The 24,203-nt window shown below is 43.9% G+C and overlaps 1 protein-coding gene across 22 annotated transcripts in view; it reads right to left on the reverse strand.

The window, feature by feature from the left end:
• Window positions 1-24,203, reverse strand: part of Arpp21 (cAMP regulated phosphoprotein 21) — a 165,609-nt gene that overhangs the window by 44,311 nt on the left and 97,095 nt on the right. For all 22 annotated transcript variants that reach the window (XM_076917868.1, XM_076917855.1, XM_076917873.1 and 19 more), the window contains 4 exons: window positions 14,962-15,143; window positions 14,126-14,230; window positions 12,438-12,698; window positions 7,222-7,348 (listed from right to left, as the gene is read on the reverse strand). In XM_076917868.1, coding sequence (XP_076773983.1) covers window positions 7,222-7,348; window positions 12,438-12,698; window positions 14,126-14,230; window positions 14,962-15,143 — 675 coding nt within the window. The remainder of the gene's footprint in view (window positions 1-7,221; window positions 7,349-12,437; window positions 12,699-14,125; window positions 14,231-14,961; window positions 15,144-24,203) is intronic.

A 24,203-nucleotide genomic window follows, 5' to 3' on the forward strand; every position in this document is an offset into this window, starting at 1 on the left:
CTGGCCAATCTTTTTTTCCCCTACAGATACTAGATATAGTTGTTTATCTGAATGTGAGCCTGAGTAGGGAGATCCCATCTGAACTATAACTTGAAATGTGAAGCACTTTTCATAGGCAAATCTCTATCTACGGTACAGTTTTTTGTTCCCAAAGAAGTCACTCAGCAGACGCTTAGCTCTGAGGAGGGTGCAGAGGGCAAATGGCTTTATAAAACAGAGGTAAGAACGTGGGTGATGAGTCACACATGTAATCCCAGCATCCAGAAGATGCGAACGAGAAGATCAGAAATTCATATTGTCCTTGGTTGCAGAGTGAGTATGGGATCAGCCTAGGCTATTAAATAATGTCTATCAACGCTTTCCACTCAAGGCTCAGGGAACATCATGGAAGGTCGGGTGTGAAGAGATATAAGAGCTAATGGATAAGGTGGAGATCGTGAGGCCCTGTATAAAAATAAAACCAAGCCAGGAAAGAAAGCTCGGGGTTAAAAAACACATACTATTTTTATGGATGACATAGGTTCGGTCCCCAGCAGCCACTCACACAATGCAGCTCCCAGGAACATCCTCTTCTGGCTTCCCCAGGCAGCTGTGCTCGCAGGCAGCATACCCCCACCCAGACGCGTAATTAAAAATAATAAAAGCAAACCTAAAAATTCATTTCCATAGCTGTCAAAATCCAAGGGAAATCATGTGCAGCCGTTATAATATAACTCAGGAACCTTTCAGGGGGGGTTCTCTCTCTTGCTCTACAACCACCTCGTTCTCCAGATTTCTTGGCATGCAAAAACCCAGGCTTTCCTGCTCTGCCAGGTGGGCAGAATGGTGGACTGTCTGTTGAACTCATCTTTACTATTTTATCAAATCCTGGAGTATATTCCTGCTGTTAACCAACAGTGTGTAGAAGCCTGTGAGAGACTAGAGACTTGTTTTGCTGAATGTTCTCTCTGTCTGACTGTCTTCTGAGTATTTGTGTTTGTGCCCATGGAATTGTGTTCCTCTCAACCTCTGTCATGGAAGCTCCTTTTTGCTGTGGGCAGTAGTTACTGTAGTAACTCATAATAGTGCCAAGTATTGAGACTATGTCACTGTGTGTGCTCAGCTGTAGACCCATCACGTCTATGGAGAGTTTCCATCTGAGGTCAGCGCACACCGTGGAAGGGCGGAATGAAAGGGTGTGAGAGCTAATGCTAATGGGAAGCTAATGGGAAGCTGTTTCTGGACCCTGAATGGCTGATGAACACATCTGATCACAGCAGCAGTGGCTCTGTGTAAGACTGCACACACATGGCAGCATGGATGGGCCCACACACAGGGCAGGAGCTACTGGCTGTTAACACCTGAGGGAGGCATAGTCTCTCTCCTTTGGGGATGTCGCTGTAGGTAGGTTGTTCCCCTCTCTTGTTGTAGATGGTCCCATATCTGCTAGTATATAGGCATATTAATTTTATTAATTGCTCTCAGGGCTTGATTAGTATCAACAGCAAAGGCATGAACTTGGGAAGAACATGGGTGTGAGGTAGGAAGGTAGTTGTCCATAGATGTATATCAAAATACATTGTATAAATGTATGAAACTTCCAAAAAATAAATGAAAATATTTTTAAAAGTCTGACACATATACAGAGAAAGAGACACACACAGAGACAGAGAGGAAGTTAAAGAGACAGATGAAGAGAGAGAGAGAGAGAGAGAGAGAGAACACAGCTTTCCCAACCCCACCCCCACTGATCAGAGTCTTTCCCTTCCAGACTCTTTCTGTTTGATGTTCTAACATTCTCTTTGAAGGAGGTGAAGCACATTTGCTTGGAAAAGAAGTCAATTGACAACAAGCCCAGTGTACCTTGAAGGCTTCACCCCTGTGCTTAGGAGATGCTAGGAATGTGGGTACCCCTAGCCTGAAGGCATATGTCAGACCATTAGGAGGTTTTACGACAGATGTGAATTTTCACCCTTCAGGAATGGCCAGAGCTAGCAAATAAAATGCCAAGCAACACGTGGGAGATCTCAACAACAACAAAAAAAAGCGGACGAGATCTAGAAGTCATCTGTACAATATGGTACCTAAACATAGACTATCCCAAAAGTTTCCCCAAAAGTTCACTGAGCATTCCTGAAGGTAGAGCATGACTGGCCGTGTCAAAACTACCTCAACAATTTTAGCAGAACAAGAATCACACTGAATCTCTATTGAACTGTAACGGAATCTATCTTCAACCAGCAACAGAAAGACAAGAATGTACTCTCCAAGCACTTGTGCATCGAACTGCGTGACACTAAATAATGCATGGGTCAAAGAGGCAATACTAAAGAAACATTAAAGATGTTAACAAGGCTAGAGGTGTAGCTTGCTGCTAGAGAAGCATTCACAAGGTCCTGGGTTTGATCCTGACCAAATGCAAAAAGACAAAACCAATCCAAACCATGGAAATGGAAACACAGCGTATGAAAACATGGGCACAGAGGTGGCACTTCACTGAGAGGGGTGTAGAGCCCTTCGTGTTTGTGGTAAAGAAGGACAAGATGTGCCCAATCAACTGAGCCTCCTATCTCAAGAACGCATAAAACAAAACGACATCAGAGCAAAGAAACAGGAAGCATGGAAATTGAAACATTAAAAAAAAAAATAGAAGAAAATCGACAAAACAATGACTGATTGGGTAATTTGGTGAATATAGAAAGTGTCTGGAAGCAAAGAGAGGAGTTAGTAAGAGGCAAAACCAGGGATGAAACTGTGGGAAAGGAAAGAAGATTGGGGGTTGGGGGGGGGCAGGGATTGGCTTAGTGCTAGAGAGCTTGCTCAGCCTACTCATGACCCAGGATTCAACCCCTACTGCTGCAAAATATAATACTATGATTATTATTAATAATAAAGAAATCCAAACAACAATGTCAACTTTAGGTTCCCAAATTTCACAGCTTTCAAGAAATGAGGCGATTCCTTGAGAATCACAAACTTCCCAAACCCTAACTCAGGTGGGTAAAAGACCATCAGAGCAGTCCTCTAACCACACATAACTCAGGAGCTGCAGAGATATGGTTAAGGGCACTTGCTGATCTCGCAGAGGACCTGAGTTCAGTTTGCAGTACCCATATGAGGAGACTCACAACCACTCCAGCTTCAGGGCACCCGACATCTTCGTATGACCTCTGCTTATGCACACAGTGCACATACATACACTCAGGCACACCCATACACATAAAATCTAAAAGAAAATACAATTCATAATTTAAATAGTCTGGAAAATTCTCATCAGATTATCAGGAAAAGCTAAAGAAATTATTTTGATCCTATAGGCAAAAGCATTTCAAAGCAGAAGTCTGTCGACATTTGAAGAAAAGACAACTCTAAACTCACACATTCTCCTCAAAAACAAATAATCAAACAAACAATAACCCCCCCTCAGGGAAACAAGTAAATAAATAAACAACAACACCACCAGAAGGGGCAGGTACACTTCCCAATCCTCTTTATAAGGTCAGTGTGGCTCAAATGGCAAATGCAGATTTCTCTCAAATGCTCATTTACAAATGTGCATAGGACATTTCCCATAGGAGACATTCTATATTAAGGGTTTATAATTTCCAATATAAATAATTGTGCCATCCAAATATCATTTTGCAAATGTCCCCTTTGGCTTCTCCAAAACTGCTTACTCTCTTTAGTCTTCATGTGTCACTATCGACAGGCAGAGATTTTTAATTCTAGTATTGCCCATCAATGGGGCAAAGAGAAGGAAGTCACCAAGAGGAAGATTCTTGTCTCTGGTGTAACTAAGAATTATGAGCTTAGTCTCTCATTCATCTAGCTGTAAGGACTCTGGTCCTCTTTATAAAAATTCACTAAATTCAATAAAATTTCACTGACTGTGTTGGAGAGACAACTTAGTGGAGAAAACACATGCCGGCCAACCATTGGGACCAGAGTTTTGATCCCCAGCTCCCCAGTAAATGCCAGGTGGGCAAAGGGGCCTGCCTGTAATTCCAGCATTGAAAAGTAGAGTCCAGAGGATGCCAGCTAGTTAGACTAGCCATATCTGTGAATACAGAGGAAGAATAGAAGAGGATTTCTAACATTAACCTTGAGTTACTGCTTGCCACATGTACCTACCTGCATACTCCTTTGCCCACACACGTGTACATGTGTATGCACAAACACATGCATGGGGAAATACATACACATACACACACACACATGGATGGGAAAGGAAATGCATTGTAACCCAACAGGGGATCAACTCTGCCAAGAACGTAAAAGAGAGAGATGCTTTTTATTACAATTAAATACAAGTGGCAGGGAGATTGCAGAGCAGAGTGGGGATAAATCTCACTGACTTTAATGGACGAAAATGCTTCAGTTTGTGACAGCCCAGAAGAGAGCAGGGAGACTAGACAGAGCATGTCTGTAGTGGCTCTGAGTCAGAGCTAGCCCCGAATTTATTCTTAAAGATGATGAGGGTAGAGTGGGGGGTCCAAGTGGGGGTGGCATTGCACAGCTCCTCCAGAAAACATGGCTATCGCAACCATCTAAAGGGACTATGTCTACTAATAGAATAATTCCCATGAATAACCCAACTGTGACATATTCAAACTCTGCTGGTTTCACTAGGCCTTAGCAAAGGTCTTCATTCCTATAGAATGCAGAACATACATGCTTTATCTCAGTTGGATTTTATCAGCACAGGACTCTTTGTGACTTTGAAATAGCATCTGTCTTCACCAATCCACAGTAAATTCACTTCTGCAGGCAGGCTCTGCTGGGATTGTAGGCCAGGTATCAGGTACAATCATCAAACCTAGGAGGGCAAAGGTCTTGTTCTGCATCTGTGTGCTGTTGTTGGCATGTCTGGGGACCATGCCATTCTTAAATCATTTCCCTTTTCCTGTCTCTTACTCTCAGACCCCAATGACTGTCACCTATGACTTGGACACATGGAACCTGCCCTATCTCCACTCTGAACACAAGCCTTCCACAGAATTTACTCTTAATAATAATAATAATAATAATAATAATAATAATAATAATAATAAAAGATCATGGGTCACCATCTCTCCTAGGGAATTGCATATCATGGTCCTATGTGATACCAGGTTACCAAGTTTTGTGGTTGAGATTATTCATGTGTATGTTCCAAGGATGCTGGAGGGATTTCTGTGTCTCTCAATATTCTTACTATGCCTCATAGAAGAATGAAAACATTACAGCTATTTTCTCATATGTTGTCCGTCATAAGGGAAGACAGTGGAGAGAAGGCATGGCCAAATTACCAGTGATTGTTCTAATCCTAATTCTGGGGTCCTGGGATCTGGACACAGACTCTGCACTTAGCAGTTTCCTATAGTGTCGTAGCCACACCCCTTCTACTCTAACACCTTATCATGGGATATCTCTTTAGAATTCTGAGAGTCATACCCAGACACTACATTAGATAACCTCAAGATCAGTAGAATTAATAGCCTGCATGGGGTTTCTTCCAAATGCATTCCTGACTCATGGGCAACCTTCTCTGTGGTACCCTCTGAACTAAGGTTTGGGAGATTAAAAGGTAACTTTGGGTGTGAACTGTGTGTTCTCATGTGAGTGAAGTGTGGCGTATGTGTAGGGTAGCCACGCATGTGTGGAGGCTGGAAGCCCAACTGTTTTATTCCTCAGGTGCCATGCACCTTGGCTTTTGAGACAGGCTCTCTCACTGGCTTGGTGTTTGTTCAGTAGGCTAGGCTGACTGGCCAGGGAGCCTCAGACTCAGGGAGCCTGTCTCTGCCTCTCCAGGGCTGCAATTACAAACCCAAGTCATCACACACCTTTCTTTATGTTTGACCTGGGTTCTGATGATCAGATTTGGGTCCTTACATTCACATGACAAGTATTTATCAGCTTCCTCACAGTCCTGGAATAACTTCTAAGCAAACATAGGCAGACAAAGATGGGACCATTCACATGCAAATGCGCTATCCTGCAGGACTGAGCAGCAGAAACTGCACAGTCCCTACCAACGTGCTGGAGAGTTCCTGGCAATTGCACAATGCAAGGCTTTCTCTTAAAAATAACTTCGAATCCTTTTGTTCGTTCTTCTATAAAAGTACAAAAGTCACTCAAAGATCCCAGAGAATTAAATCCCAGCATTTAAACAAGATTAAAAACTGGCTCTGGTTGCTTCCTCTAATTTCTCTCAAATGTCTTTAAATGGGTTGTAAGTGAAATTAAGAACATATAGCCAACCAAGGTGCACATGAACTGAATTCTGTCTCCAGTGTGGATGCGGCAAAGCCTTAGAATCTCAACAGTGGAGTTCTTGCGGCGGTGTTTGTGCCTGTAGCTAATCCTTGGCAAGTTTGCTGTTTTTTTCCTAGCTTATAAAACTGGCACACACATCTTATCCATGTCACCCACATATTACATACTCCTGTACGGATGTATCCATCGCAGACATCAGACCCCAGAGCCGGCATTCACGGGGAGCGTATCAGCAGGAGCTCTTTAGTGTGACCTACTTACAGAGGCAGAGTCTTCAGCATGACAATTAGCAGTTTCTCTCTGCAGTTTGGTCAGCAGGATTGACAGGAGATTCTGCCTAGCGGCGCTTCTCTCAACCCTGCTGGGCGCCTGCTGCTCTCTGGATAACGGCATTCCTTAGGTGTTTGACACAGTAGGGAAAGAGACCGGTTCACTGTGAGACCTGCTACTCACTCTCTTACAGTGCATCGGCCCCCCTTCCCACTGCACAGTGGCTGCCCGGGCTCTGGGTGGCAGGCATGTGGCCATCGTGACAGGGAACCATGAAGTCAGAGTTTCATCATGCATGTTGCATACTCAGGAGCCTTCTTCTAAAGCCGGCGCTGGATTTTAGGACAGTAGCGACACAACCTAATTTGGCTCCTTAAGAACTAGGGGAGTTACTCTTCTCACATTGAAAAGGAAACAAAAAACACATGGGCTTGGAAGATAGGGATGTCCTTGTTTCTCTGCTTTAAAATAAACTCAGAGGATGTAAAAATAGCTTTGGGGAACAACTGAGCATGCCCAAGCTTGTACGCTCTTGTCTCCTTCTCCTGCCTTTTAGTTTCCCACAGAGTGAATCAATTGCTTTGTTAGTTTCCTTGGGTAGGGAAAACGTGTGACTTAAATTATCTCTTTTGGGTATTTATCCAATGAGTACATCTATGAAATTCACCATCAAAAATAACCGAGCCGGAGGAAAGCAAGGAAACAGATTTCACATACCTGCTTGCTGTGCGGTCTGTGGTATTTGCTGACTCCTCTGAGCGCTGTACTGGACTGAGGCCAAGGGTCGGTACTGCTGTGTGGTTGAGGTAGGGTACTGACCAGATGGGTAGTAATATACGGACATCTGTGGGACAGGAGAGACAAACAGAGATGAGAGCTGTGCACAAGAAACATATTTTTCACATAAAACCCACTGTTGCGATACAGTGTCATTTAACTGTGACAGATAGATGTTGAAGGTGGGCCATGAACATCCTCACTCACACCTGTTTCAATGTGCAGGCTCTTTCTCCCCTGACAGGAGGTAGCTCCTGTCTCTGCTTTAGAAGCTGAGGAACTTTCAGTGACCTGCTTTGATCAGTGCAAAGAAGCAAAAGTGATGTCTGGCATTCCCAAACTGGAACTTTGAGGAGATTTGCAACCCCACTGCAGGGGGAAGAGGATTTAGTCTCCAGAGAAACACCTATCCATCCTGCAGTGTTAAGAAGCCAGAGGCTCCCTGCTGACTGGCTGACTGGTGACCCTCAGTCTTCAGATGCTGAGCACAGCCTGGCTCAGGTGCTCCAGCCAGTACCATAAGGAACAGAAATGAACTTCTCGGGAGGAATCCAGCCCACTTGGTGACTGTGTCATGAGCAGCAAAAGACAACCCGATGTCTAGCCAAGGCTTCAAAGAGTGCTTTATACATAGCCCATATCAAAATTTGCCGAATACAAATGGGATCTATGTTAAGATACTGTGTATGCATCTTCTGCAAATTTATTTTTTAGTAGTGGGGGTTGAATTTGGGCTTTTATGCCTGCTGGGTAAGCCCCTTATCAGTCACCTAGCTGTATCCCTAGGCATCGTGTGTGTGTGTGTGTGTGTGTGTGTGTGTGTGTGTGTGTGTGTGTGTATACACATGTTCATGTGTGTGAGCATGGATGTGGAGGGCAGAGGTCAACCTTAGGCGTCATTCCTCAGGCACTACCATGTTGTTTGTTTGAAACAAGATTCTCATTAACATGAAACTTGATCAGGGAGGTCTACTGGCAAGAGGAACCCAGGGAATCTACTTCTCTCCTCTTTCCTGACTCTGAGATTCCAAACTGAGCCACTCTGAATGGATTTTCAAGGTGGATGTGGGGGATCAAACATGGGTATTCATGTTTGAATGGTAAGCATTTTATTGACTGACAATTCTCCCCAGGCATTCTAGGGGATCCTTTTATTTTGAAGTTTAAGACAAAGTCTTATACATAGTTGCCAAGACTTTGACTCATTCTGTAGCCCAGGAAGGCCTTGAATTCACAATTTTCCTACCTCATCTTTATCAAATGCTGAGGTTACAAGTCTATACCACTAGGCCTGCCAACCTTCTGTCTACCATTTAATGACTGACAGCCAGTGAAAACACGCTAACCCTTCCCATTGAGATCAAATGCTTCCTGATATAGAAGATGTCTTTGCCTACCTATCAATGTTATGTAATGCTAGTTTCTTACTGATTTCAGCTAACTCCTTCTATCTTCAGGTCTCTGGATTTTCTCTTCTCATCTTCTTTAAAGGGAGAAGAGTGGTCATTCGTTATATACCCCAGAGTTTAAAAGTTGTGTGTGTAGAAGAAGATTGTGAGCCAATTATTTTATAGCTCTGATTTTTATGCCTATTTTTTTTTGATTCTCTTATGTCAATAAGATATTAGTGTTCCATCTTGTTACTAGAGAGTATGGTATGTTCCCATCCCTCAGGAAGAAGGTGGAAGCAAAGAAAACCTGTATGGCTGTGCTTTTGCAATGCCATGGACTCAACATGTACTTCATTTTCACTTTCAAGTATGGTAGATGACCAAGGAGAAGGGGCTGGGAGAGCTTAGAACTATTCTGCCTCATTGCTCAGCAATCAGCCATTTATATACATTGTTTGTGGTCATTTAACCTTTCTCTCTGTCTCTCTGTCTCTGTCTCTCTCTCTTAGTGTGTGTGTGTGTGTGTGTGTGTGTCTTAGTGTGTGTGTGTGTGTGTGTGTGTGTGTGTGTGTGTGTTTGGAGTGTGATGCTGGGTGTCTTTTTCAGGAGCTCCTCCTTGTTTTTTAGAGTCACTTGTTTTATTCTTCATGTGCAAATGTTTTGCCTGCTTATGTGCCTGTACATCACGTTCGTATCTGGTGTCTGTGGAAATCAGAAGAGGAAATCACATCCCTTGAAGCTGGGATAATGAACAGTGGTGAGCCACTGTGTAGGTGCTGGTAGTTGAAGCCCAGGTCATCTGTAAGGGCAATGGGTGTTCTAACCTATGAGTCATTATTCTATTCCCTCCATCATGCTTTTGGCATAGGGACTTTCACTAAATCTGCAGGTCAACAGCTTGTTTAAACTGGGTGGTCAATAAAGTCTAGAGATCGGTTTGATTCTGTCCTGGACCTTCCCTAGTTCTGGTGTTACAATGTACATAGCCACACCCAGCTTTTACAGGTGCTGGTAGTCCCAGCCCAGATCTTCATGCTGCCTTGCCAAGCGTGCTATGAGCTATGCCATCTCCCTAGCCTGGTCTCTCTTTTTTTTAATAAAGCAATTCAAAAAGCTAAAAACATAAAAAGAATTCATGAGCAAATCAATTTGGATCTATTCTGGAAAATTATGATACAGTTAAAAGTCACTCTTACACATTACATATTGCATAGATGTCCCAGAATATTAAGAACCAGCACAAGTACTATCTAACTTATCTGTCAGCGTTGTGTGTACACATCAGTTATTCTGGTTTTGTATCTTTAGAAAATAGATTATGTGTTGCTTCAATATAAGTTTATGAACACAATATCTATTCCTAAAAGTACTTATTATTTCAGTGTGTACACAAGTGTGTTTGTGGGAATGTAGAGATAATGCGGTATCTGCGTGCTGTGGAATGGGTGTGGAAGTCAGAAGACAACTTGTGAGGGTCAGTTCTTTCCTCCCAGCATTAGGGCCTAAGATCAAATTGAGGGTGTCTGCCTTGGTCTCACCAGCTGTGCAATCTATTCTGTAGCATTGTAGCATCGAATATGAAACCAAAAGAAAAAAAAAAAAACAACACTTCAAAGGTAACGAATGGAGATACAATACTTGAAAAATTTCTAATGAAATAATTTAGAAAAATATCAAACTTAATATGTGTAGATTTTAGAAGCTACTCATTTCTGTTTGTTTAATCCTGTTCTTCTTTTTAAATTTTATTTCTTTTTATTTCTTCCTGTGCCTTGCAAAGGTTTGAACACCTTTACATGGCCCTTCTCCATGGTGTGCAATTGCTTAGTCCTGAGGAATGGTGACATCGGACACTCAGAAGCTAATGGGCACTTGGCCCGTCGCAATCCTCTGGTCCTCTGTCCTAGGAGAAGGAAAGTGAGCTGAGCCCATGGACATATTTGCAAAAACCAGCGAGTGTGGAAAACTTTGAAGGGAGGAAAGTAAAGCAATAAAGGAATAAAGACGGGCTGCAAGAGTATAAATGTGCATTTTGAACGACTATATTAAAGTGTAGAGTATGCAAAAGTGGCTGGATTAGTATAGGAAGAAATAAATCACAGGGAGAAGTGACCAGAAGGCAACAGTGTTTCTTCCTATGTCCCACCCTCAGGTTATTCTTAGCCTCACTCCTGTGAATAGTGATCTCCTTCTAATGGCATTAAAAAAATCACACACAAGCCAGAGGAAACATTTGAAGGTAGTCCTCTAAAGAAACGAAACATTTTTCTACAGACACCTCCAGACTGGATCAGTGGAACTCTCTCCAACGTTGCATGGTTGGCTAGCTAAACTTTAAAGTGGTTCCTATAACAGAAATCACTACAGTTCTGACCTATGCCTATATGTCAATGGGTCTGTTTGTTCCCAATAATCAAGCTTGCAATATTTAATGTATAGTAAAATAATTAATATAGTAATGGAACCATTTCTCCTATTACTTAAAATTATCTTAAACACCACTTTAAATCCCACCAGGGAGGAGATATTACTGAGATGGTGACTCGGGGGTCCTCCATTAATTAATCATTCAAAATGAACAACTGAGGGGAAAAAAAAAATCATTTCCTGGCGGAGAATTTTGTGCATCTTGAAGAGAAAATAATTTATTCACGACGTGAAGGCAGTGGAACTAATGCGACCACGGTGACATGCACTTTAAGCAGCACCTCCCAGGCTATACTTCATAATTAGGACGGAAGCTGGTTGGGATTGTGTACGCCTTGAAAGCGGAGCAGAAAATGCTGGTGTGCGTTTTCCATCTTGACAGTAATCACTTCCAATATTCTGCAAGAGATACCCCTGGAGAGCCCCAGAGATGTTTGGTGCCGAGCAGGAACACACAATCAGTCTTAGAGAAGACAGTAAAAATCAGTGACCTGTAGTGTCTTACATGCTCCAGTCAATTAAATATGATTAATGGCTACCTTTGAGATCGGCTGTGGGCTCTGGCTCTCCTGGGGGAGAGGAAAGGACAGTGGATATTGGCTTTGCTCTGTTCTTTGTATTCATAGAGACATGCCTGTCTGGAGATCAACTCGAGAAGGCGGCTGTGAATTGATAAGCAGGGAAAACAAATTTCTTGAGCAGCAAGGGAGGGGTTAAAGTTTCTAGGTTTAGGACATTCCCTTCCTAGCTTCTGCCATGTGAACAGCGTCACCAGTGTGTGTGTGTGTGTGTGTGTGTGTGTGTGTGTGTGTACATGAAGAGGCCAGATGCCAACTTCAAGGGTCATTTTCTCAAGAGCCGTCCAGTTTATTTTTGTTTTCTTTTGTTTGTGTTTTTGTTTTGTTTTGTTTGAGACAGGATCTCTAACGGGCCTGGAACTGGCTATATCGGCTACAGCCACTTGCTAGTAGGCCCCAGGGATACACCTGCCAATTCAGTGCAGAGATTACAAGCAAAGCCCACCGCGCCCATCTTTTTAACATGGGTTCTGGGGACTGAACTCAGCTCCTCACCCTTGCGCATGAAGCCAGAGCTTCATGCTCAACTGAGCCATCTCCATAACCCAGAGTCCATCATTTCTATGGGCTTATGCCAGTTGCCAGGAAGATGGGTCCTTTCCAGGTTTCCCACCTGTGAGGTTCATTTGATGTACTTTCTGGTGCCCAGGATCTCATAAAGAGGACAAAGCAGAGTGTGAATGAGAAGATGGGACAATAGCAGAAATCACAGGGTCACAAGCCATCTGTGGTGAAGAAGGGAGGGAAAGACTGAACTTACCTGCGCAGGTGGAGGCTGCTGTACAAATCCCTGCGGAGAGGGCGGGGCCTGCAGGACCTGCTGGGAGATGGGAGGGCCAGAGTCCGAGAAGCCCCCTGTGGAGAGCTGCTGGCCTGCAGAAGTGATGACATAGCTTGGTGGCTGAGCTGTTTGTGGCATGAGGGAGGCTGGGTAGACTGTACCAGAGGGAGGTTCAGGAGTGTCTCCTGAGGACTGCCGGCTCATGCTCAGCTGGCTGAACTGTGCAGCCAGCTCTTCCCTCTGCAACACAAGGAAATAAATGAACTCAGTCACGAGTAAGGCAAACTGAGGTCGACACACACACTGGAAAGGAGAGGTAGGAGGAGGAAGCAAAGTGTACACTGAAAATAAAATTTTTCTTTAGCCAGACACATCAAGAAAAGTCATGCAAGAAATCAAGCGCTCAGCTGAAGGGCCCAGAGGTGGGAAGCACTTTGACCCTTCTTCTTTCAATGGAAGGAAATTATTCTTTTATCATTGAGGGGATGGGTTCTAGAAAGGAGGCACCACAGCAAAGGAAGGTGTGGTTGTCAGCAGATCTTTCAGTGGTCAGCCTGGATCTGCCTACTCCAGAGATGATAGACCTTCTTCTTGAATGGAATCCACATACCCACCTCACAGAAAAGCATTGATTCATTGGGTGTAACCTGATATTTGTGGATTGTGCACTGTTTCCATAAGGACTCATAGTAGTTAGGGAAACAGGTAAAGGAACCAGGAGGCTAGACTTTTAGAAGTCACTGACATCATCGGGAGCTGATGGTTTGCATCCTGATGATCTTACAGCAAGATCATGTAATCTGTTTGCTCATAATATCGTCTAAGGACAATGGGTTGTGCTTGGCTGCTAAAGTCTCTGTGTGTCTCTCTGGCTCTCTGTCGCGCTCTCTCTCTCTCTCTCTGTGTGTGTGTGTGTGTGTGTGTGTGTGTGTGTGTGCTCATGTTGATATATGTGTGCATTGATGCACAGGTGTGCCTATGCATGAGGAGTCAGAGGCCAATACTGGCAGTCTTCCTCCAACACACCTCCAGTTTATGATTTGAAACAGGGCCTCTTATTGAATCTGGAGCTCACCAGTTTGGCTAGACTGTCTGGCTAGGAAGCCCACATGGCTCGTCTCCTTCTGTCTCCAGAGCAGTGAGTCTATAGATATTCCCCACATGGCCAGTTCTTTATATGGGTCCTGGGAATCTGAACTCAGTCCCTGATACTTAGCAAGCATTTTACTGACATTTCCCCAGCCATTTAGCTAGTTAACTTTAAAAAGAATATCAGAATGCAGAAGCATTTAACTTAGGGAAAACAGGCCAAAGAAAGCAAGCTGCTTAGAGTGATGGATCAGGCACGAGACATTTACATGTATATGATGATGTCACACTCAGCCCAGAACATGCATTTAGCATCATCTGTAGTTGAACAGAAAAACTGTAGAACCTGTGATGATGCTCTGTGTGCGTGTGTGTGTGCAAATGTGGATGCGGACACATATGGGTGTGCTCTGTGTATGTATGCATATGTGTGCATGTGTGAGTATGTGTATGTATGAGCACATATGCTTTTGTGTGCATGCAGAAACATGAGTATATGTGTGTAAGCACATGTGCTTGCATGTATGTGTGTGTGTGTGTTATGCTTATGAGTGTGTGATATGCTTATGATACTGTACCAGGGGGAAGTGCTGCGTTGGCGATACAGGCAGGAGATGCTGGGGAGGAAAAGAGACCGCTGGATATTGCACAGACTGGGAAGATGGCTGCAGGCCCTGGACAGACTGGAGGGAAGAAAACACTGATCAGTTAACAGGAGAGTGTGGGGCTGAAATTCCATTCCATGGGAAGTGCATTGCTGTCCTTAAGAGGCTTCCTAAGATCATTCAGTGCAGAGAGGAAATCTGTGTATGTCAGAGCCAGATGGCTTTGGTCTTGAGGAGGTTGCAGAAAGCTTGCCTTTAAGTGTCGGGCTCTTGAATTGGTTGGATGCTCTGGACTTACTGACGCATGTTGCCCAAGAACTAAGAAGTAAAAGCACGTAAAAGGGAGGCTCACCCAGAAAGCCTGCTTAGAACATCAGGTTCCATTGTGCCTCTCTAGGGAAGGAGGGCATCTCTGCACCTTTCACAGGAGCCCAGAGATGAACGTCCAGCTCAGTTGGGACTTGGCTGATTTCTGCTCTTCCCACTGAGGAAGACGTTAGCCCTAATTATGCAGACATGAGCATTTGATCTGTGCTGGGAAGGGGTGAATTGGATTATAAGTTGCATCCGTGGCTCTGCCACAAACAGCACTTAGACCTAAGAAACTGTGCATCCATTTTCCCTAGTACCTACTCTCACCCAGTAGACACTTGCACTGTGCATGAGTGGATAATATTGTGTCCACTGATGTTCACACGCTGGAAGATTTTACCTATAAGCCTCATGGGAAATGACACTCCACGTCTTTTCTCCTAGATGAGTTGCTGACCTGAAGCCTATGTGCCCTCATCTTTCGGTCAGCTCCTCACCTGAGTGACCAGTGGCCCTGCCATCTGGGGCTGTGATGTCTGGACCTGCTGCTGAGGCTGAGGCGAAGGTTGCTGCTGTGGGGGTTGCTGGGGCTGCCCACCAACAGTGCTACGCAGTGTCTGCTGACTTCCAGGAGGGTTGTATATCGCAGGAGTTCCGTCCGGGTTCACAAACGGCTGACCTGAAACGAAGGCATACAAAGCCTGGGCTCAGTTGAGGGTGTCACTGTCTTCCCTGCAGAAAAGAGAACACCCTCATAGAACCTCTGAAAATAGCCTGAAGTAAGAGCGCACCCAAGAGGAATTCAAGACCCTGCTCCAAGGACAGTGTGTTCCTGCTTGTGACCCAAACTATCTTAAGCTGGATGAGAGTGTGAACACGTAGCAATTTAAGAAGCAGCAAGCAAACCCACCTCCTTCAGGAAGATATGCCGGGCAAAGGGCAGCTGTGAGCAGTGGAACCCACTAGAGGAGAGGCAATCCCTGTGTAACCCTGTTTTGTGTCCTGCACCTCACAGTCATCAGTCCACGAGAAAATGTATACTGATTACGGAACTCCGACTACCTCCAGTAACAAGTTATCTGCCAAAGCATTGACTTTCACTTCCATTCAGTCTGGCCACCAAATAAGAATTATTACAGGCGCACAAACACATACACAAAACAAGGAAATGGAATAAATCTACTGCCCCTTCTCTAAGCGTATGACTGGGGATAGCTGCGGTTCTTTATTCATTTACTTAATGAGTAGACAAAGTAGCAGGGGTCTCCATAGCTTTTTCTTACATGCTAAGGTTTGTTTCATCCCCCCATCTCTCTCACCCCATCCCCACTATACCCTCTTCCCCTTTTGTCCTGCTTCTAATTACAAACGTCTTCTCTTACCCCACCTCCCTCATTCACTTACTATCTCTTCTTTCACCACTCATGGGCCCTTTCCAGTCACCATACTTTCACCTACATACCTCCCACATACATACATACATACATACATACATACATACATACATACAACAATTGGAAGCTAAGTCCACATATGAGAGGGAATATGTAGTTTTTCTAAACCTGGGTTGCCTTACTTAATATAAACTTCTTCTGTTCCATCCTTTTCTCTACAGATTTTGTAAGTTCGTTTTTTTTTTCTTTTCCAGGTTTTATGTTTTTAAAGAGATGTCAACCCTGCTTGGAGAACACAGTGGTACCATCACTTGTGACCACTACTGGCTTATGCTGGATTCAAACTCATCACAGGACAATCTTTCAATGGACCATATCTATAGTTTCGTCCTTTGAGATATTGGCTTGCTCGCTGGGATATTGATGACTGCTTAGCAACCGTATGGCTTTGCAGTCTGGAAAAAGATGGTGGAGGAAGTAGAGGCTCTCAGGGACATGGGGATGGGAGCTGTGGCTTACAGAGTAAAAGGTGGGAGGTGAGAGAGGAGGAGATGGGGTGGAGGGTAAACAGAGAGCACATTCTGCTGTGGCAGACGGGAGTTTTGAGTACAGATCTCACCTCTTTCAACAACGCTGTGAATATTCACTCTCATTTTTTCCCCCCTACAACAGACATAAAGTTAGGCTCAGGGAGACCAGGAAACTTATTTGGCAAAATGAACATTTGTAAGAATAACGAATTAAAACGGTAAAGGAGGGAGAGATATGCCTCTGCCTCGTGATGCTCCAAAGTCCATTCACTTTCCAGTGCACCCAAGATAACTGACTTATGATAATATACACAAGGAGCACACAGAAGGACTCAGAACTCTGACAGTAACAGTGACAACCGGGAGGCATCACCCAAGGTGTGAGGATCCAGACACACAAGCTGGAAGCCAGGGCAGCTGTGCTTCCTTCTCTGTCGTCATAGGAGGGAGAAGACATGGTACACGAGGAAACTGATCCATGTACCAGCCAACTGCTTTCTTCAAGTCCCCATAACCTGGCAGCCCTACAGGGAATGGAGAACTAGGGGTTGGGGAGGGGGTGGTTCTCTACCAGATGAACTCAGAAGTGCACTGCAGGAGCCTGAGAAAAATGCCTAGCAGAGGTAGGACTCCCTGGACCAGTGTGGTGCTCCAGCAAAAGCCTTCCCCACTGGGTGTTGGGCGGTGGTGTGAGCAGCAAGTTGAGTTCTCCAATAGCACATATCCCAAACCTCAGAGCCTATCCATTGTACTGAGGGAGACACCGGACTTTCAGGAGCACCCACTATTGCTATTCTGAACTAGAAGGATGTAAATGACATGGGGACCTTGCCTTGATACTCATACTCATATAGAGGCAGAACAAGCTAGGACTTGTAGTCTCATGGGAAGGAAATTAGCAACAAGAAGTGAGAAGGAGAGAGATCAAAAATCCGACTCAAGGAAGCATACTATTCTAGGCGGGGAGCCCATGTGAACTTCATAACACAGTGGAGTGTTATGAAATAGGAGTAAACAAATTAAGTCAGAAACTTTAATCACTGCATATCAACAAATAAATATACCTCCTAGGACTAAGGACATTATGACAGTAGTCTCAGAACCAATACCACTGAATGCTGCAGGAAAAAAAGCAGAAATATATACATAGAAAATATGTTGATTAAGTTGAGTGTCTTTATATCCAGCTGGGATGTAGGATCTTTTCAAATTCCCAAATGCTGGATTATAGGCCTGGCCACTATACCTAGGTAACTTTTTTTAAAAGTTCATAATGTCTCAGACACATGCTTTCTTACTATTGCCATTTAATTTTTAGCTACATTTTATTGTATGACTTTTCCCCCCTAAAAACCAAGTTTCTTCTAGATTTAAAACTTGTGATCCATTGTTCTCCAAAGCCAGCAATGTGGAAAAGACTAAGAATTGTTTCAGTTTAAAAACATTTCTGTGACTGAGAGGGGAGGAGGGAAGGGAAGCTCTGATTGAGATGTAAGGTAAATAAATTAATTAATAGAAAATAAAGCCACATTCTATCAATGTTTTGAGTGTTCCAATGCTCAGTTTTCTTTTAACTCCAGTGCTGGGGAGGTGGGGTCAGGAGGATCCCTGGGGCACCCTGGACAGTGAGTCTAGACCAGTCAAGTGTGCCTCAGACTAATAAAAGACCTTGCTTCAAAAACAGGATGACCCCCACTGAGGAAATACATCTGCTGTTGACCTGTGGCCTCATAGGGCACACACACACATACACACACACACACACACACACACACACACACACACACACACACACACACATTCATCCACATGCATGCACATATGCCTGCCCAAACACATGCACCTATATAAAATCTCACCCATAAGTACACATACATGTATATACACTAGCTCTCATACATACACGAATAAATTCTTTTCTATTATGACCTTGCTTCTGACCACCACCTCCTAGACATATGAAAATCTACCTCTAATTCTGGTTAGATTTTAACCCCAAATGCTCAGGTGTCCTTTGTGACAAACTCTACAATCTCAGCTTGAAATGTGATTAGCACACTGTGGTGCAAAGCAAGAAATGGCCCAAAATAATTGCCTCCGAGAGCTCTAATGATTCCTATGATAGAGATGGCCCAGTCTGGAAAGAACAGGAAGAGTCAAATGCTGGTTTGATGTTCACCCAGGAAAGTTGGCAGAGCTGAGGGAAAGCCAAGGCTGCCAGAGACCAGAACAAAAGCAACTTCCCAGGACACCTGGGCCAGGTGGCTGTTGGCTTTCAAGTCAGACCACAGCATCTCCTCTGTGTCTGCAGAATTCCACCAATCCAGATACAATTACACTGAATACAAGCAATTAGTTTGAGTGACAGCTGAGGAAGACTGCTGGGGGGGGGGGGGGGGATGGTGCGGGGAGTCTGGCTGGGCCTGAGCTCATTCAGTCTGATGGAAGCCACTGTGGCAAAAGCTGTAGGAGCAGGCTCTGTGGGCCACAGCATGCGTGTTGGGCACAGGGGGCATGTTTGATGGCAGAAACAAGCTAGGGTACCCTTAGTTCAAAGCAGGGGCAGAGAAAGAGACTGGATGTAAAATCCACATTCCTTTCAAAAACATATTAGCTGAGAAAGTCGTCCATGGTCCACATCAACATATCTGCTATTATTTCAATAATGAGTCATTATTGAATAATCCCACAAAGCAGAACATTTTGTTGTTTTGCAAGAAAGGAAACAAACTATACTTAACTCTGGGACAGTGAGACGGCTCAGCAGGCAAAGCCTCTTTGCCGCCAAGCCTGATGATCTGAGTTCAATCCCAGGGATGCCCACAGTGGAGGGAGAAAACTGACTCCCTCACAGTGTCCTCTGACCTCCATAGGCACAGTCTGGCATGCTTGTGTCCCCCAGAAAGTGTTATAAAAGATAACTGAAAATGTCCCCCCCCCACGAATTTATAAATATCTTAGTAACAAGGAAACACACACAAGGAAGTCACATAAGAAATAAAATAGCCATAAGCTCTTGACACCAAAGCATGTCTGCTTCCTACTTGATAGAATGGTAAGGGCAGAGGTGGGGGGCCAGGGGCTTTTCTTTTCATACTGTGTAGAAGGTCATGTTGACAAAGCATGAGATAGGCAAGGATTAACTCCACCCTTGAAGGACATCTTGACAGAGGGTGCAGCAACATTTCTAGACACACTTGAGAACAAGGTGGAAGCACTTTGGATAAACAGACACTGGACATCCTGATAAAAGTCTAGCATTGAAGAGGCCCAGCAGGAGCACCTGACAGAGAAGTTCTGAGAGCCTCCTCAGCATGAGGGATCCAAATTCTGTGTCCTTACACAGTTGTGGATTTGCTCAAGGTGAAGAGAAGGCGATATGACTAAACGGCGTGCAGAGACATCCGCTGTTGGCATTTCTAGATTGCAATGAAACTTCTGCCAAAAACTACCCAAAGGAGCCTGTATTCAGGACAGCTGAAGGAAGAGCATGAGGAAGAGCCTAGACTTGTTTGGCAGGCATGGCAGCATTGGAAAAACAAACAAACAAACAAACAAGCAAGCAAACAAAGAGCTTTGTGACTACTTACTCATTTAAGCACCTGAAAATAACCAGGAGGAATCAAGGACTTGAGTGAGACTGAGTGAGAGACAAGGCTGTGGCCAAGACAAAATTCTCAGAGGCCGAGAAGGCTCAGTAGGTAAGGGCCCTTGCTGAACAAGCATGAGGACCCGAGTGTGTATCTCTACCACCCATGCAAAAAGCTGGTGTTGTTGCATGCTTGCCCAGTACATCCATGCTGTGAGAGTCAGAGACAGCAGGATTGTTACAGCTTGCTGGCTGCTAGTCTAACTATAGGTTCAGAGAGAGACTGTGTCTCAAGGGAATAAAGTGGAGAGCAATGGGGCAGGACATCTGACATCCCCCTTTGGCTTCTAACCACCTATGAGTAAATATACCACACAAACATATACCGCATACACATACACACCATTTTATACTTCCATATACACATGAAATTCATAACCATGGCAGTCCTGGGGAGTTACAGGAACATACAGAAAGGTTCGCAGTATACCCTATGTTTAGGCCATAGCATGAGGTAAGCCCACTATACACACAAAATATATTCCACTCTTTGTTCCATGTAGTAGACACATGGCTGGGACACACATGTTCATGTACCTCACGTCTATCAACAAATCAGACAAGTTGTAGGAGTCAGTTCTCTCCTTTCATATGAGTTCCAACATCAAACTCAGATATTCAAGCTTGACAGCAGGCACCTTCATCCACTGACTCAATCTTGTAAGCTCAGTCAATTACAAATTTGTGCATGGAGCCCATTCTCAAGTATACAACACTGGGACATTGGGTGGAAAATCACTGTGCTATCAGATAAACACACGGGATGACTGGTAGATATTTATTTCATCAGTAACCATCCAGTATTTATATTCTACCTAGAACTCTGCATTCTAGGGAATACATTCTAGGGAATCCAAATACAATTAATGATTTAGTTAATTAATTACTGAATTGTACAGGGTTTTTCCCCACAGTTATTTAAAATGCAACAAGAGAACTTACAAAAGAAATGGGAAAGAAGGTGTTAAGTCTCAAACCCAGGACAAACTGCTGAGGTGCCTATTTAACATATCAAAGTAGACTTGGCTTCCAAATTCTCCCAGAATCCCTCAGTCACTAGTTGTTAAAGGGTATGGGTAGCCTACCATGCTTCCTACCCTAAACTTCTCCAGCCCAGGGGCTAAGATACTCTTCCCCCATTTGCCGTCCCTTATATAATTCAGACATTTTGGTTATCTAGCCTTTTCCTCTACTCTTTACTCTCCTGGCTCTCTCTTCTTCCCTCCCTCCTCTCCTCACATGGTCCAGCTCAGGGTCATGTTCACTGGACTGTCCCAAATATCCCTGCCTCTGGCTATGCTCTCCCTCATATGACAATAAAGCTTCTTTCCCACTATGCCTAGGAACAGTCATATCCTTCCTTTTCTCTCCTTCTTTCTTCTCTCTCTTCCTCTCTCTCTCTTCCTTTCTTTCACATAGTAGTCAGGTACCATTGGTGCTTAGCATGAAAGTATCTGTACCCTGTGCTTGTAATGTATGAAGAGTGATTTCTCACCCATGGTGATAGCAGTAAAGGATGGGTTCCAGCCCAGAAGATATAAATTACAGTAGAGGTCATATAAGAATCATGTGGTCCATGTCACATGTATACTTACCATGCACACATACACATACTCCTGACAGGTGTATAGTATGTGTAACATACTTTAAACACATGCATACATGCATATTCCTCTTAAGGTTTTATCTTTATTAGTTACCAGTGTGTGAGTGTGTGTGTGCATGTGTGTGTGTGTTTTATTAGTTTTTATAAGTTTTAAGTGTGTGCCTACATGTGTGTGGGTGCCTACAAAAGCCAAAGATGTCAGAGCTCATGGAGGAGGATTTATGGGTGTTTGTGAGCAACCTGACTTGGACACTGGGAGCCTCTTTAAGAGAAGCATGTGTTCTTAACCACTGACCCATCTCTCTGTCCCAGCACGTTTGTATTTTCAATCAATGAAATTAAAAGCACTCTAGAAAAAGAAATATAATTTGTTTCTTTCATGTGTATACGGACTATGTATGTGTATGTATGTGAGCACAGGTGTCTGTGTGTGAGCACGTGCACACGTGTGCATGCACACATGCATGGGTACAAGCTCATAACGGTGACTGTGCTTGTGCATGACTGTGACTGCACATGAGGCCCAGCATTGATGTCTTGAGTATTCCTCAATGGCTTGTCACATATGCATTGTCTCTCAGTTGAACCCGAAACTCTACAAATTGGCTAGTCTTGTTGATCAGTATGTTCCAGGCATCTCCTGTCTCCACTTCCCCATGTGTCAAATTATTGGCAAACTGTCATGCCTACTGGGCACTTACAGTGCTGGAGTCCTCACTCCTGTCCTCAGGGTGACACAGCTGGTGCTCTAACCACTTAACCATCCACCTAGCCAGGAAATGTAGCTTCTCACCACCCATGGCTCAGCCATGTTATAAAATACAATAACCATGGTCATTTATGAGGGACAGTTCAGTGCCTAGCATGTGTCAAAGCAGACAAATGTCTGTAAAGAAACCATTTAGCAGTGCCTTCCCTCTAGTTGAGAGCCTTTCTCAAAGGAGATGTTTTGATAGCAGCCGCAAGTGACTCCATTCAATGAATGAGAATCAGAACTTGGCACCAGCCAAATTCTATTTCTTTGCTAAATAAGTTAGATTGCGTATAGTAAGATATAAACACATATGGAAAGCTACACTATCATTACTAAGGATACTCTACAAAACATATTTTTGTGCCTTTTTAAGAACACTCTGGAATTCTGCTTAAAATAAATCAAATAAATGAATGTTCTGTGTGGGCTCCTTTCTGCAATCCCTCTATCCACTCAACAGCAAAGGCTTTTACACCAACAATCAAATCATCCTTCACTCAGGGTCCAGAGTAGTGGATATGATACTGGTCTCCTTTACTATCCTTTATGAAGCTTGCAGTAATCTCAATAAAACCTGAGCTGTTCAGAAAATGCCTCTTAGAAGTACCCAGTCTTAGGCTTTCAAGTGGTTTTCAGTAAAATGATTATGGTTTCTGTTCTCTCAAACTTATGATACTTTCAGAATGTCTCCATCAAATCCCATGCTCTGAGAATGGGCCATATGGTTTATGAGAACAGGCAGTTACTTCAGGAACCACTTTGCCATAGTTCTCCTGTTGGGCCAAGAACCCTAATTGCCAGTAGCACTCACCATGTGAGCAGACTCAGCCAATCATTCTTGTGAGATGCTCCAGTGCTTCTTTACATTCAAGCATAGATAATTGAAGTAATGCTCTACATACCAGAGCTACACCTCAGACTCCCTTTCAGAGAACCCCATTCTTTCCAGTCCCTGATAACAAGCTCTGAATGCCAAATTTGTCAGCACAGCTCTAAGAATATTCTGGACTCTGCTCTTTGTGGCAGGGGGATTTGGTCTGTTTCTTTGGGAGGCTGTTACACTTCAGCCAAAAGAATCACCTTACCTTCTGAGATCCTAGACAATGATGTCTAAGAGGAAGGGGCCAAGGCAGACTTTGTTAAGTATTCTCTTCAGTTTATCTATGGAGGCTAGAATCTCAACCTTGGTTCTTTGTTGTTAAGATGTTAACTATCCCCTAAGGAAATTGCTCATCATGGAATGAGCCATACTAATGGAAGGAACAGTTTCCTAGCCCCACTATAAGCAGGCTGGGTCTATTATCCCCAGGAGGGGCTATTTAATGTTTGTCATTATTCTTTTTACTTATGTGGGTTCTTCTTACCCTGCAGGGGCTGGGAGAGTCCTAAATCTTCCATAATCAGGGACCTGGGATCCAGGAATCTAAGGGATTCCTTGGATTCCTTAAATGTTTTTGAGTAAAAAATACTTCAGATGTAATGCAGGCTCACTGAGCATTAAGTGTGAGAGGCACTAAGCTTTGATTAGTATAGCCCAGCTCAGCACACACAGCTGACCCTCATCTTAGGTCCTCAGAAGAGGATAAAAGTCTACATGGCAGGGGGCCTGGGGGTGGGGAGGATCAAGAGAAGAGGATGCTGCCTCAGCTGCTGCCTAATGTCCTCCTCCTCTTCTTCCTCTTCTTCTTTCTCCTCCTCTTCTTCCTTCTCCTCTTCCTCTTCTTCTTTCTCCTCCTTTTCTTCCTCCTCTTCATCCTCCTCCTCTTCCTCCTCCCCTCCTCTTCCTCCTCCCCTTCTCTTCCTCCT

This window comes from Arvicanthis niloticus, chromosome 21 (genome assembly GCF_011762505.2).
Source record: "Arvicanthis niloticus isolate mArvNil1 chromosome 21, mArvNil1.pat.X, whole genome shotgun sequence".
NCBI lineage: Eukaryota > Metazoa > Chordata > Mammalia > Rodentia > Muridae > Arvicanthis > Arvicanthis niloticus.